Genomic DNA, 14,259 nt, shown 5'->3' with positions numbered 1-14,259 from the left:
AGCCCTTCTTCCCTCCAGAGAGTTCGCTTCCCAGGGATAGAATCTGAGCAGGTTTCTCCCGGTCTTGTCCAATCTTCAGTATCGGGCCACAGAGGAGCAATAACATAACAAATCAATCAACCAATCAATCAATCGTTTATTGATGTCTATAAGGGATATAGTGCCCTTTGCATCAGCTTTCTACAGAACCGCCCAGCGGTTGACAGTGTTGCACAGGAACAGCAGGCCACGTGGGCAGAGGGGAGAGGGGGTCTGGAGACATGTGATCTTTACCAGCATACTAAATGAGCTGAATGTCCATCTGAGGCCCCTGAGAGCAATAGGGTGTGGGCGTGTTCATTGCACACAATCACCAAAGTGCTCTGCTGACCACGACTCCTGCTTCAGCGGTCGAAGCGAAATTGTTCCAAGGGTTTAGAAATGGGAGAGTTATGGGCAGCTCACGTCACCTGATACTCTGTGGCTGTCCATCTCTGGAGTGGGGCTGCCTTATCCAATAACAGCAACACATGATCCATTAACTGCGAAAGCCCATCAATCGTCATCAGCCTGAAGCAAGGGGAAGGATGCACAGATAACATGCTCACTCATCAGGGGGGTGAAAGGATATCACCAGGCTGTGCAAACCCATCAGTTAAGTCCTGCACTCCCAGGAGACCCATGTGTTTGCTGCTTTTCATGCCAACTAGGCTCTTAACCACAGTGCCAGCTGGGATAGGCTTGTTCTTTTATACTTTTTTCTGCACTCAGGCCTTGGTTTCAAAAATACCTTAAATACCTTGTCCAACAAATTAGGAATTTGCTACTTTATTTCTGTCTAATTGGCTCTTAAAAGATAGCTATTAGGAATGTTAAATTAGGTGATATAATATTAGGAATGACCCTGAATCCCACACTGCCACAGTGTCTGATTGTTCTCTTTCTAAATGGGTTGATAGCAATTACAAACTCTCCTCCTAGAACACAGATGATACTGTAGTAGCAAAACCCACAGGCCAGGCCGCAAGGGTCTCTCACCCAGGACCAGGGCTGTCAGTGAACGATGTGTTCCCTTGGCACATCAGCACAGTGGCTCACAGAAACAGACATCCTGGGAATAGCAACACAGGCCAGGAAAGCTATTACAGATCCCCGCTAAATTAATACAACACCGTTTCCGGAAGCAAACAGTCATCCCAATCTGCAAATAGTAGTGAGTGTAGTTTCAGTTACATATCTCCAGAGATCCTGCATTTCTTTGACACTGAAGTCACGTACACAACACCAGGCACGAAATGGAGCAGACACAAACACCCCAGTACCCTGTATGCCTTGGCTTTGTGCATCCTGCAGGTCCTGACACCAAAGAAAAAGAAAAAGGATTCGTGTCTGAATTTACCATATAATGCTCTCACACCTATCACACAGTCTTTCAGACTGAAAGGAGACGGAGAATGAGCTTCATCGACATGGCTGAAACAATGATGCTGCTCTCAAAAGCTTGTGAAACATTGAGCACATAAGATGCATGAGCTTTTCCCGGACATGTGCCCCAAGGCACAGCCCATCTTGGGGAGTGTCTGATTGGTCCACCCAGCAGGACACACCCCCAACAGACAGCAGTGGAACACACAGACTGTCAGCCTGCAACTCAAAAACACAGAGATGTCGGTTCTCACAGACTGAAGCGTGGTGCAACTAATAAGACAGGAGGCAGACAGACAGGAAAGCCAGCGCTGATTAAGTCTTAACAGAAGCCACTGCACAATAACAGGGCTTGAAGGATAAAGAGAAAGTCTCAACAGTTCTTTCAATATTTGGAGAATTATGCACAGCAAGCACTGGGACAGGAGACCTCCAGGGAACACTAGTCTGCTGCTGGACTCGATGGGGACAGTGTGCTACAGGATGTGCCAACATCCAGATAAGATGTTACCAAGTCAGCTCTTGGGAGCTAGGCAAGGCTGGGCCTGGTCAGTACTGGGACAGGACACCTCCAGGGAAACCAGGTCGCTGCTATCAGCGATGTTAGTGGACCAGCAGGTGGTGACAAGTTCCACTCTTTACAGCCTGACCTCCTCTCTCCTCCACCAGTGGGGCTGCACTGGCAGTGGCTATTGCACAGAAATACTTTAAATGAGGCTTAAACTGTCTGAGAGACTAAACAGACAGAAGATACCTATGGTAGGGCCTTACTGTACAGACTGAAGTGGCAGGTTATGGTCTTTCTTTACTGACCACAAAGTGTACAGACCTTTCCCCTAGATGGCAAGAGCACATGTTTCTCCCTAATCTGCTACCGCCTGCAGTGATACTAGAAGTACAACCTCCTGGCCTTCCCCGGTGGTACAAACCGACCCATTCCCACCCCACGACGCACCCCATACTGCCTGGAAAGATGGCAAAGAGCTCTTAAATCCCAGTCTCCTCCAGTCCAATCCGTCTCCCAGCCCTAGGGGGTATTTCTCTCAGCTGTCCAAGGTCACGTCCCCCTGCTGCAGTATCCATTGCGTGATGTGGCCGTGCGGGGGTCTGTTTCATGTCCCTCTCGGTGCAGGCTGTGGGGGAGATAACTCCGCGCTGGCGGGACTAGAGACAATGTAGTGATTGTGGAGCCCGTGTTACTGACAAGAAAGCATGTGTGACTTGTGTTGTTATTATTAGAAGTGCCCTGGCAGTTTCTCCCTGTCATCTGACATTTGCTGCAGGATAGGGGAATTTTTCCATTACTGTTTTTAGGGGGATTTTAATTTTTTTTTTTTCTTTATTCATTTTTAGGTGAAACCACTTCATTTGAGCCTGGTTTTCACAAAAGTGAGTGCTGGACGTGATGGGGACCAAAATGGGTCCAAAATGCCTCATATTACTGCTAGTTTGTACTGAATAGCGTCATTGTTTAAGCTTGGTCACTCTGCACACATGACTCTGTTCCTGCTGTTTTATGTTACTGCTGATAAGGGCATCGGACGGGGAGCATGGTGGCGCAGTGGTTAGCAATCCAGCCTCAGGGCGCTGGGGCCCTGGGTTTGATTCCTGGGGCACTGTCTGTGTGGAGTTTGCATGTTCTCCCCATGTTCACGTGGGCTTCCTCCCACAATCCAAAAACATACTGGTAGGGTCACTGGATTCTGGGCACACTGGCCCAGATGTGAGTGTGCGTGTGTCTGTATTTATATCAGTGCGCCCTGTGATGGACTGTACCCCACCTTGGGCCCACGGCCCTGAATGGGATGAAGCCGTTAGAAAATGGATGGGGGATAATATCATTATCATTATCAAGCAGCAGTGGAGAGGCTGCTTTCTGTTTTTCTGCTTCTAAATTCTGGAACTCAATACCACTTTTTATTAGGCAGTCAGGCTCGGTACACTGCTTTAAAAAAATCTTTTTAATGTAGCTTTTAGTTAAAATGGTCCTTTGTTCTTTTGATTGATCTTTCTTTTTATATTGATCTTTGATTCTTCTTATTTTATTACAATTGCCCTCATTTTTATTTCTTTTTCAAGCATAAATTGACATTTATGTTGCTTTACTGTATTACTGTGTTCTCCTTTACAACTTGAAAGTATATCTCTTAATTTTAAGATTTTATTTTTAAGCTTGGTTTGTAAAGCACTTTGAGCTGCCATTTGTATGAAGGGTGCTCTATAAATAAAGTTAATTATTAGGATTATTATTATTTTTATTCACTAGCTACAATATTTACTGTGCATAATTATGGATTATTTAAATATCTGCATTATTCATCTATTAGCTGAGCACCTGCAAAAATGGGTATGAACGCCCTCTGGCAGGGTGGCCATCCTGGATGGAGTCTGTACCTGTCTGGTACAGGAAAAGGAAGGAAATCCAAGGAACAGCTGTAAACAGCTGTGTGACTCAGGAACTCGCTGCCACATTTTAAACTGCGGCTTGCATTCCAGATCTTGGATGCAAACGGTGAGCAGAAAATGAATTTCAAGAATAAAAAAGATATGATCCTAGGACCGATTTCACTTTGCCAGGGGGAAAAGGCTTTCAAAACCGAGAACAGGAGGTACTTCTTTACACAAAGGGTTGTGGGAGTGTGGAACGGGCTGCCCCGTCACATTATCTGATACTGAAAGCTGATGCCTTGGCCAATTTCAGGACACTGATCCATCATCGGGAGATCAGCTATGTGAATATTGGTTTCGCAAAGTGAAAGAAATTAATCTGGGAGACCGTGCGTATTTCCGTACGAACCACAATTAATATTTATCGAGTAATTCTCGCTTCTTTGTTTTAACAGAAAGACGTTTAGGAAAGTTCGCTTCATTTACTGACTGAACCGGCCCCGTTCTAGAAAATCCTATACTGGATTGCCTTATCAGGATAGTCCGTGGCCTATGTCCTATGATAAAAGATACTTGGAGCTGTATAAGAGGCCCTTATAGACGTTTTAATGCTGAACTCTGCTACACAATAAACTAATTCAGGCTCCGTTTATTGCTTCCAGTTTATTGTTACAAGACGGTGCTATTCAAGACTATCCCAGTCACAGTACCGGCCAAGCTGCTTTGGTGGGTCAGTCGCACGTCATGTGTGCCGCTTGCTCGTTGCCAATAGCGGCTTGTGTCGGACACTGCGGAGCGGTCCAGATAAGGTGAAGTTTCCTTTGATTTCCATGATGGGCCAAGCCGTGTAGTTCGATTGGCGCCTCTTCCTAAAACGAAGGGGACGTTTTGCTCCTAACAGCAGATTTTTGGCCACTGACTGGAAACAACACACCCATGCGGGTTTGTGTTCCTGCGGAATGTAGTTTAAGCGACTGATCTCCGACGCTTGCGCACCCCAGTCTGTGTACGTGTGTGTGTGTGTGTTTGTATTTTGGGAGGAGTTAAGCGTGAAAAAAAAATTGAAAACAAATAATGTCGATTCATACCGGGGGACCGTGAAATTTCGCCTTGAAAGAAAATGAAAGAGTGAAAAGTGGGAGCCCCAGAGGCGCGTTAACGCGTCGTGAACCCCGGGTCCTGCATGTTTTTTCCGTCCACTTGTAAGTGTGGCGACCCGGGAATCGGTTTTCCCTCTAGACGGGATTAATCCCACCGCAAGTGTCAGAGCCGGGAAGCGGGCGAGACTCCTCCCCCTCGCCTGTCGCTGCTCAAAACCAGCCTGCGCTCAAGCCAGCCGTCATTGCGATCGTACTGAGACAGCAGCGGCATCAGACAAGCGCCGCGGAGACACAGACACAGCCAGGGCGGTGCCAGAGCACTACATAACTGTACAGGAGATAAGGTAGGCTTGAGTGGGTTCGGTATTTAGCTATATATGCGTGTTAGGTCAACGACAGCTTCACACAGAAGGCAAATCAACCCTTTGTAGTCTTTTCTCGGCTACTTCAATCTCAGGATAAACTGATGTTGTTTTAAAAAAAAGTTACGTGATTGGTATATGCTGGTAAATTTGCGGCACGATGTGTTGACAGCACTTATATTTACTGTAGACCAGTGTCATAAAATCTCGGGTTTAAAAATGTAGAGAGGTGATCTCCCAATGGTGGAGAAGCGGTATAGAAGAGATCGGAGTGGGTTGGCGAATACCCAGGGAAATGTATTTACGGCAGCAGAAACGTCCATGTCCCGCATTATCCGATAATACGAACATCATATACTCCACACAGAAGGGATGGGAACATTTTATCTCCCCCTCAGTGTAGTACCGGGCAGAAACCGACTGTTTTCGACGTGCGCAGCGCCATTTTAAACTCCAGCGTCAGGGATGTACAGTAGGATGTGATGCGCGGTAGAGCGGAGCTCAAAGCGAGGAAGTAACGGTCGCGCTCGAGCGAGGATAACTGGCCGCTCGGGGCACCACGCCACGAGCCGGAGCTGTTCTGAAAGCCCGTGTTCCGCGCGCACGGAGCGCGCGCACGCCATCTACACAGACAGGCGCAGGTGCCGCCGCCGGCGCGCGGACCCGGGCGGGGGGGGACACGGGCGCGCTCGTGCGTTCTAACATATGTGCGGTAGATCAGCGTAGATGGAGACAAGGAAGGGCGGGGTCGAATTTCTCCACCCCAGGATCGAGGGTTGGAGTAGAGGTCTGCACGGGCGTGAAATTGAAGCCCGACCCGACCGAGCCCGAATGGTACTGCCCAATCTGAAAGCCGAACCCTAAATCGGTCACTCTATTCCTCTCAGAGCGAGTAGACACAGGTGCACACACACACAGACGGATTCTGTGTCGGCCGCTGTGCGCCGAGAAAAAACTGGTATTTATCAATCTGTAATACTTGTGAAAGTGGGGAACGGCTGATATCCGTTAGCTAGGCACTGTGGGCTCTGTTACACACATACGAGAGAGAGAGCGAGAACGGGCGAGCGCGTTACGAATTTCTTCTAATAAAAATACATTTAAAACATAAAGTAATAAAAATTCATTTTCACTTAGTAGAAAACAAGTTGTACGTGTACGAAGTTGTACGTGAAAAACCGACCTGAACCCGGCCGAAACCCGATACCTGGGGTCGGGTAGCAGACCTCTAGGTTGGAGTAGAGTAGACAGCGCGTCGTCACTGGGCACTCAGAACACTGGAAAACGAGAAAGCATTGAATATTAGTATAGAAACACAAATAGTTCACACCCATAGATCTGTAATTAATCGTTACAGGTAGTGCCACTGAAAGGCGGTTTTAAAAAGGCATGGAGTTTGGGTGGCACAATGGATAGTGCTGCTGCCCATTGGATCCTGGGCTCGGGTCTAGTCCTGGGTGCCTGTCTGTGTGGAGTTTGCATGTTCTGCTGGAAGGCTGTGTGGGTCTGTCATGTGCTCCAGCTCCCTTTTTTAGACATGCGGTTTAGGCTGAGGGGTGTGTCTGATGCATCTCTGCATGCGCATGTGTGTCTGTGTGCGTGTGAGCATCTCTGTGTGTGCAATCGTGTCTATGTATGTGTGTGTGTGTCTCTGTGTGTGCAATCGTGTCTGTGTATGTGTGTTTGTGTCTCTGTGTGTGCAATCGTGTCTGTGTATGTGTGTTTGTGTGTCTGTGTATGTGTGTTTGTGTCTCTGTGTGTGCAATCGTGTCTATGTATGTGTGTGTGTGTCTCTGTGTGTGCAATCGTGTCTGTGTATGTGTGTTTGTGTCTCTGTGTGTGCAATCGTGTCTGTGTATGTGTGTTTGTGTGTCTGTGTATGTGTGTTTGTGTCTCTGTGTGTGCAATCGTGTCTGTGTATGTGTGTGTCTCTGTGTGCAATCGTGTCTGTGTATGTGTGCTTGTGTGTGCGTGTCTCTGTGTGTGTGTGTGTCTGGTCTGCAGGGTATCCTGGCTTGTGTCCTCTATCTCCTAGGTGTGTTTCCAGTGCCCCCAGGCTCAGGGGTTGCTGATCTTGTGCACGACAAAAAAGTGAAAGAGAAATCAGTCCTTATACCTGACATTCATTAACAGTATGTGTATTTATCCATGGCTAATTAATCTGCAGAGGTTGTACATTAGTCCACATTGTCCGCTGGTTATTCAGGATCTGATATTCTTACCTGTTCAGCCCAGTTTGTAAAGGCTGCAGCCTGTCCAGTTCATATTTCTGCCCAGCTCCATTCCTGACCTGCCTCCTACAGTAGGTCGTGTCAGGTGTTCCCCTGCCTGGGCCTGATGAAGGTAACACTCCGCGTCACAAAGCCCTCTGGTAATCCCAGGACATCTTGAGGGGATTGTGCAACCTTTTGTTTTTCTTCAGGACAAAAATACCTTGTGAACGCAAGAGGAAAAACCATCCTGCACGTTGTGTAGTGACATTGTGTGTGGTGCCCTGTTAGTGTGCGTTGTGTAGCGACACTGTGGGTGGTACCCTGTTAGTGTGCGTTGTGTAGAGACACTGGGTGATGCCGTTAGTTTGTGTTGTGTAGAGACACTGTGGGTGATGCCATTAGTGTGCGTTGTGTAGAGACACTGTGGGTGATGCCGTTAATGTGCGTTGTGTAGAGACACTGTGGGTGGTGCCCTGTTAGTGTGCGATGTGTAGAGACACTGGGTGATGCCGTTATTGTGCGTTGTCCCCATGTATGCGTAGATTTCCTCCAGGTGCTCTGGTTTCCTCCCACAGCCCAAAGACATGCTGCTGGGTTAATTGGCTTCTGGGAGTACTGGCCCTGGTGGGAGAGTGTGTGTTTGTGTCTGTGTGTTCCCTGTTCCCTGTGATGCACTGGTGTCCTGTCCAACACCCTGCGTTGTGCCCAGTGCTTGCTGGGATAGGCTCCGGCTACACCTCGGCTCTGAATTAGGTGAAGGGTTAGAAAATGTGCAATTACTTCCTTTTTACCAAAACACACAAAGGTGTCAAGAATAGCACAACTTACACAAAACCAGAGAAAACATGACTGTGGTTAGCAAAAAAGCGGTACCACAAATATTGGTTGTAGCACCTCTTATGAAGAAGCAACAGTCAGACAGAAACAAAGGAAAATGCAAGCAGAGGAGAAGTGTTCAGCCGCTGTGGTAGAGGGCTGTGGGATGCAGGAACATGACATGACACAGAACTGGGCCAGGCTATAACTGTCCCATGCCCTGCAGAACATGTCCGAAGACGCGGAGCCGTTTAAATGCAAATTCCACAAATCAGTCATTTCTACTTTTTGAAATGCTCTGCCTCTGAGGCTTTGATTCAGTCGTTCAGGTGAAACCATGCATGTGGCATATTTGCGGATGTTAAGGAGCCTTGAATTATTAACTTTCTGGCCGATTACACCCAGCAGGCACATTCAGCTGACAGAATTTACAAAGTTTGGAAAGCAGAGTGACCGAATGCCGCTGAACGCATACGTAGCAAGAGTGTCGATGAAGCAGTGAAAGTCTGGATAGTTCGTCTTATTTTGTCTGCGCTCACCTGCCTGTGTAAACTGGCTCAAAGACCGAAGGTCTGAAATATTCATCGGCTTGTGCTGGCTTTTCTGGAGCCACGTGAAACCTGAAATGAGACCTGCCTGGTTGACCATAACGGTTAGCATGAGGGTAGTCATGGTTTCCACTGGTCCACTGGTCCTCTCCCAGAAGCCCCCTGGGCCAGCGGCAAGTGGAGGTCAGGAGTCCTCTCTGTGACCTTCGACCTCTCTCTCCCGCAGGTGGTGGGACGGTGCAGCCATGCTTCGCCCTGCCGTTCGCCTCTCCCTGTTGGCTCTCCTTCTGCTCCTGGGCCTGCACTGCGACCCCGCCTGGGGCAAAGGTCGTGGGGGGGGCTCCCGGGGAGGGGGGTCAAAATCCAGCGGCAGCAAGGGCTCGAGCTGGAACTTCGGCAAGAGCAAGACGGGCCAGACGGGCAGCACGGGGCAGACGCGCAACACGGGGACCGCCGCCGGGAAGCCCAATCCTGGGAGCTACCCCAAGCAACAGTACCCGGCGGGGGGCTATCCTCAGCAGTATCCCAACCAGAACCCTGGGGGAGCTGGGGCAAATCCTGGCGGCTATCCAAACCAGTACCCCGCTGGGGGGTATCCCAACCAGAACCCAGGGAGGGCTGGGGCAAATCCTGGAGGCTATCCAAACCAGTACCCTGCTGGGGGGTATCCCAATCAGTATCCCAACCAGAACCCAGGGAGGGCTGGGGCAAATCCTGGTGGCTATCCAAACCAATACCCCGCTGGGGGGTATCCGAATCAGTACCCCGGGGGATACCCCAATCAGTATCCGGCCAGAGGAGGGGTAAATCCGGGAGGCTATCCAAATCAGTACCCAGCGGCCGGGGGATATCCCCACGCCTATCCAGGGGGAGCAGGGTATCCGGGGGGTGGTCAGGGATGGGGGCAGCCAGCAGGGTACCCCAACTGGAACCCGAATAATAAATTCCCGAGCCCAAGGTTTGGGGGATACGGGCACGGGGCGGGAGGCTACGGGGCCGGCGGCTCCCCCTTCTCCAGGACCGCGCAGGACATGGGCTACGGCCCGTCGCACAAGTCCAAGGGCTTCGGGAAGAAGGCGGCGATGGCGGCGGGTGTGGGCGCGGTGGCGGGCATGGCGGTAGGCTACGGCTTGGGCCGCTTCCCCCGGCCCAACTTCAACTTCCACAGCCCGGAGGAGGCGCACTACTACAACCACTACATGTGGCGGCGCTACGGCTCGCGCTCCACCGACGAAAACGACTACGGCCGCGACTACCAGTACAACCCACCGCCACAGGGCTACGACAGCTTCATGGACAACTGCATAAAGAGGCCCGACCTCCTGCCACAGCCCGAGGCCACTCCCCCGCCGGCGAGTGACGGCCCCGCCCCCGGACACACCCCTGGCAACGCCCCCGGCAACCCCGGGGCCGAGCCCAACGGCACGCTGCCCAGCCAGGTGAATAACAGCACCGCCAACGGCACCCAGGCTGTGTCCGATGCCGGTTTGGCGATGCCCTCACCACAGGGCACAGGGCCTGACGGGGAGGGGCCAGGCATCCCGAGCCCCAGCCTGGGAGAGCAGGAGCAGGACGACAACGACACCGTGAGCATCATGGAGATAGGCTACCCGGAGCTGATCGAGCAGCTGAAGGTCCGCCGCTGCGTGGAGATGTACATCACCTACTCCGACAGCTACCTGCAGAAGCAGACAGACACCCGCGGCGCGCCCAACCCCAAGGGGGCGGGGACTCAACAGCTCCCCCTCTGTCAGGGGCTGGTACTGCTGGTCACAACCTCTCTCACGCTACTGACCAGCACCCTACTGCTGCAGTGATCCTGAAACGGAAAGAAGAGTAAAACCAACCCCCCCCCCGACTAGGGGACCATACAGACTTCTCAGAGGGCGTGGAGCAGGGAGAGCAGCAGCGATGTAGAGAAGTTGCCCTAGCTAGCGTAAAAAAACCAACCCCTTTAGTTGGGATGTGGTTCTCACAGCTCCAGGCTTTTCAAGCCTTTTTAGCCTCCCTGCATTCTTATTGTTCTATAACCGAACTGGTGCATTCGTGCACGGGCTCCTCGTCTTCACCCCGAGAGGACAAGGGCAGCCCCTGCCCCTGAAACTACCGACAAAGCACCTTGTTTATGAAGCCTGCACTGTACGTGTCTGTGCATGAATCCTAAAACAGCTACAGCATACACACTGCCCTGCAAAGTCTTAGACCTTCTGCGTGCTCGCTCAGAGACATCCCAGCCATTTCGTTTCAAGCTCACAGCGAGTCCTGAGAGAGCTGCCTCTTAGCCTGTCAGCTCTCTGGAGGTGTGGAGAGTAATGAACCGTGTCAACGAGGGACACTTGACAGCGGGCCGATTAGATTGCTTGATGAACTTGATGGATGAGCTGCTAGAGTCCTTCATATCGGCTGCTCATGTATCGTGTACCTTGCGTGGCTTTATAACGATTCAGATCAATGTTAATTAGTGATCCCCCTTGCTAAGCAGGCTAAACACAAGGAGATATTGTTGCCGTGTAGTGCAGCAGAAGCCTCAATGGAGAGTGAGTAAATCGCAGATGCTCATATTTTGCTTATTTGTAAACCTACTGTAGAGAATCCTGAATGTGCTTTGTTGTCTAAGACTTCTGCGAAGCAGCATACTGGCTGTAGAAGAAGTACAAAATTGATGTTAACCTGGTCTTAAAACCAGTTTGTACTGTTATGCATTGTAATTGAATTCACTGCTTTTGAAGAGGTGCCCAGGGCCTGTAGAAGGAGGGGGAGGGGTGGGCTCTGGGGCCAGCAGGGCCGCAGCACGGCGGTGTAGCGGTGGATAACTACAGGGCCGGTCACTGTGTGCCCCAGACCCAGCAGCCTCCAGGGGGCGAAGCAGAGCCACCTCAGGCTCTTCTACCGAGCCCTCGTGGGTCAGGGGCCGCGGTCGGCGGGTTCTGAAACCCAGCTCCCTCCGGGCCGGGTCCGGCCCGTCGATGTGCCCCAGCTGCCCACACGCCGCCAATCCCTGCAGGAAGTGCCCGCCGCTGTTGGATAGCAGAAGAAGCGCTGGTGCCCCTTCCAGGGTTTCGGACCCCTCTTCGATCCCCACACATTTCTGGGGCCCCCGCACGCTACCGGTTGTTTCATTGCTCCGTTACATGTGGAAACCTGACGGATCAGCTGGTGATGTGCACTCAGTAATGTACCCGCCCTCAATGCGTTGCCCTGTGTGTGTGTGTGTGTGAGATAACTGATCAGCGTGGCGTCATGAACTGAACTGAAAACGGGGCGTCATGTTGGGGTGCCACCAGTCTTAGGCTTCTATCCGATTTGACATCTCCCCACCCCCCACACACACACACACACACCCTGTAGTGGCTGGCAGCCACCCTTCAGGGGGTACTGCCCTAGAGAAATGCAATGCACTGCCAGTTTCATCGCATTTTTAATGAAAAGGCGGATTTAAAAAAAAAAAAAGGAACAGGTGGCAGGCCTGAGAGCCCGGGGGTTTATCTGCACACGTCCCCGTTTCCTTGGTTTCTCCACGGGGACGCAAGTGAAACCCACACGAGCTCGGGCCAGAGCCTGTTACTGGAAAAAAAGTGAGACTCTGCTCTTCACCTGGAGTGATTAAGAGCTGAAAAAAAAAAACATTATCTGGCTTCTCTCCTCTGAGACTAGCAGGAATATTTATATTGTATTTATACAGATAGCTAGAAACCTGTGCACACAGCTTTCTACAGTAGTTTTCAGATCCCATCACTTGACCCCTAACAACTGGACATCCATTAATCGTTGCCTCAAATCCATATTGGCATTCCAGATTGTTTATGGGAAGACTGGATCAATTCCAGCTTGTGCCGAGATGCAGCTAACTCACCTTATAACAATAGCGAGCTGCATCTTCCTTAATTAAAGTCAACAGCGGGAAGATGGATGTTAGTAGTTGGCTCCCTTATATTGAATCCTTTTGCATGGAAGTGAATCGAAATATGAATGTTCTGTACACTTGGCCTGGTTTCACAGGAACTGTTTTGTTCGACACCCTGTGGCAAGTAAAACATGTTCAGACAGCTGTGGTGTAGCAGGTTTCCTTCTCTGTTTCCCTGTCATACGTATACAAATACTTGTTAACTATGTGTCTATAAATATTGCATGAACAAGAGAACCTGCTGAACAGTGCTATTGGTAAGATGGTTTAATATGGCCTGCACACCTGTGGCTGGTCTGTAGGGGGCAGTGGAGAGTGACAGTGACTGTGGGGCTCTTTATTCGTAGTTGTGGGGGCTAGTAGGTGGTCTCGTTTCTGTGGAGGTTCCACCATGAGACCTCAGCTCTGCAGCGGACTCCCTGTGTGAGTTACTGAGCCCCTGAGCCTACTTGCGCCCTGTCCTTCAGGAGAGACCTGTCCCAGAGGTCCGCATGTGCAACAATAAGTCACTTAGCTAGAGACAAATTCTTGGTCTCCATTACTTAACAGCTTAAGGCATTGGTAATAATCATGAATGAGGTGCAAATCACCACCTGCCTTGTGCCGGCACCCGCAGGTGCTGTACGGAACCATATGGTCTTCTGGTGTGTGGTCCACCTGGGCTAGGAGTGGCTGAAGTGGATCGGGGATTTGGCTAATTAATCCAAGGTTACATGCTAGTTAGCAGTTTCCAGTTCCCCATAAGCCCCCAGGACCGTGGCTCTCCTGCTGTGGATCTGTAGAACTCTGGACCCAGCGCTCTCCTGTAGGGCCACAGGCAGAACCTGACGGATCAGGAAGAGACGAGCCATCCTCTCTTGCAGCGATGCAGTTGTAGGAGGCAGGTTGTCGCGTAACTCATTGACGTGACAAAAGGAAAACCGCTGGATCGGATTTTCTTCGAGCACGAGCCAAGCGGGCTTGCGAGAGGATGACAAGCCGACCGGTTCTGTGCCGCGCTCTCTGCTGCCCGCTCTCTTCGGGGTGCGGAGACCGCAGGCCAGCGGAGTAATCCTGCTTCCCTTTGGGCAAATCGGAGATGACTGAGGCAAGGACGCAGCCTGCAGTGCGGTCTACACCAGGTGCCGTGGCTGACTGCGAGCTGGCGGGCGAGATTCAGAACCCAGCGCAGCCTGGGCACAGGAAGCCAAGTCCTGGTGAAACTAGCCGGCTGTGGAGACCCAGAGGGACTGGAACAGGAAGGAAAAGACCTGGACCTGTTGGCAAACGGACAGCGGGTCCTTTGCAATACCAGGAATGCTGATTCTTTGTGAATACGCCCCCACACAGATAAACCCTTAGCGTTTGCATACTGGGCTGAATTTACACACTGTGTATGAGCTTGTAAGAGTCTTTTCTGATGCGTTTCCACTTCCCTCTGCCCGCTGAGTGCACCCGCTAGCTTACTGCATATCTCTGTATATAATCGCAGTCAAACACAATAAAGGACGCTGTGGGTTTTCGGGAAACGCCTTTCCTGCTTGT

At 50.8% G+C, this 14,259-nt stretch overlaps 1 protein-coding gene across 1 annotated transcript; it reads left to right on the top strand.

Moving 5' to 3' along the window:
* The first annotated feature begins 5,103 nt into the window (after positions 1-5,103).
* On the top strand, positions 5,104-12,877 carry LOC102690852 (calcium-binding protein P). Its single transcript, XM_015343141.2, has 2 exons — positions 5,104-5,236; positions 9,058-12,877. The coding sequence occupies exon 2, from the start codon at positions 9,077-9,079 to the stop codon at positions 10,646-10,648; it is 1,572 nt and encodes a 523-aa protein (XP_015198627.1). The 5' UTR covers positions 5,104-5,236; positions 9,058-9,076; the 3' UTR covers positions 10,649-12,877.
* The last annotated feature ends 1,382 nt before the right edge of the window (positions 12,878-14,259 follow it).

This window comes from Lepisosteus oculatus, chromosome 2 (genome assembly GCF_040954835.1).
Source record: "Lepisosteus oculatus isolate fLepOcu1 chromosome 2, fLepOcu1.hap2, whole genome shotgun sequence".
In the NCBI taxonomy this organism is placed as follows: Eukaryota; Metazoa; Chordata; class Actinopteri; order Semionotiformes; family Lepisosteidae; genus Lepisosteus; species Lepisosteus oculatus.
This window is presented reverse-complemented; position numbering and strand designations above follow the sequence as displayed.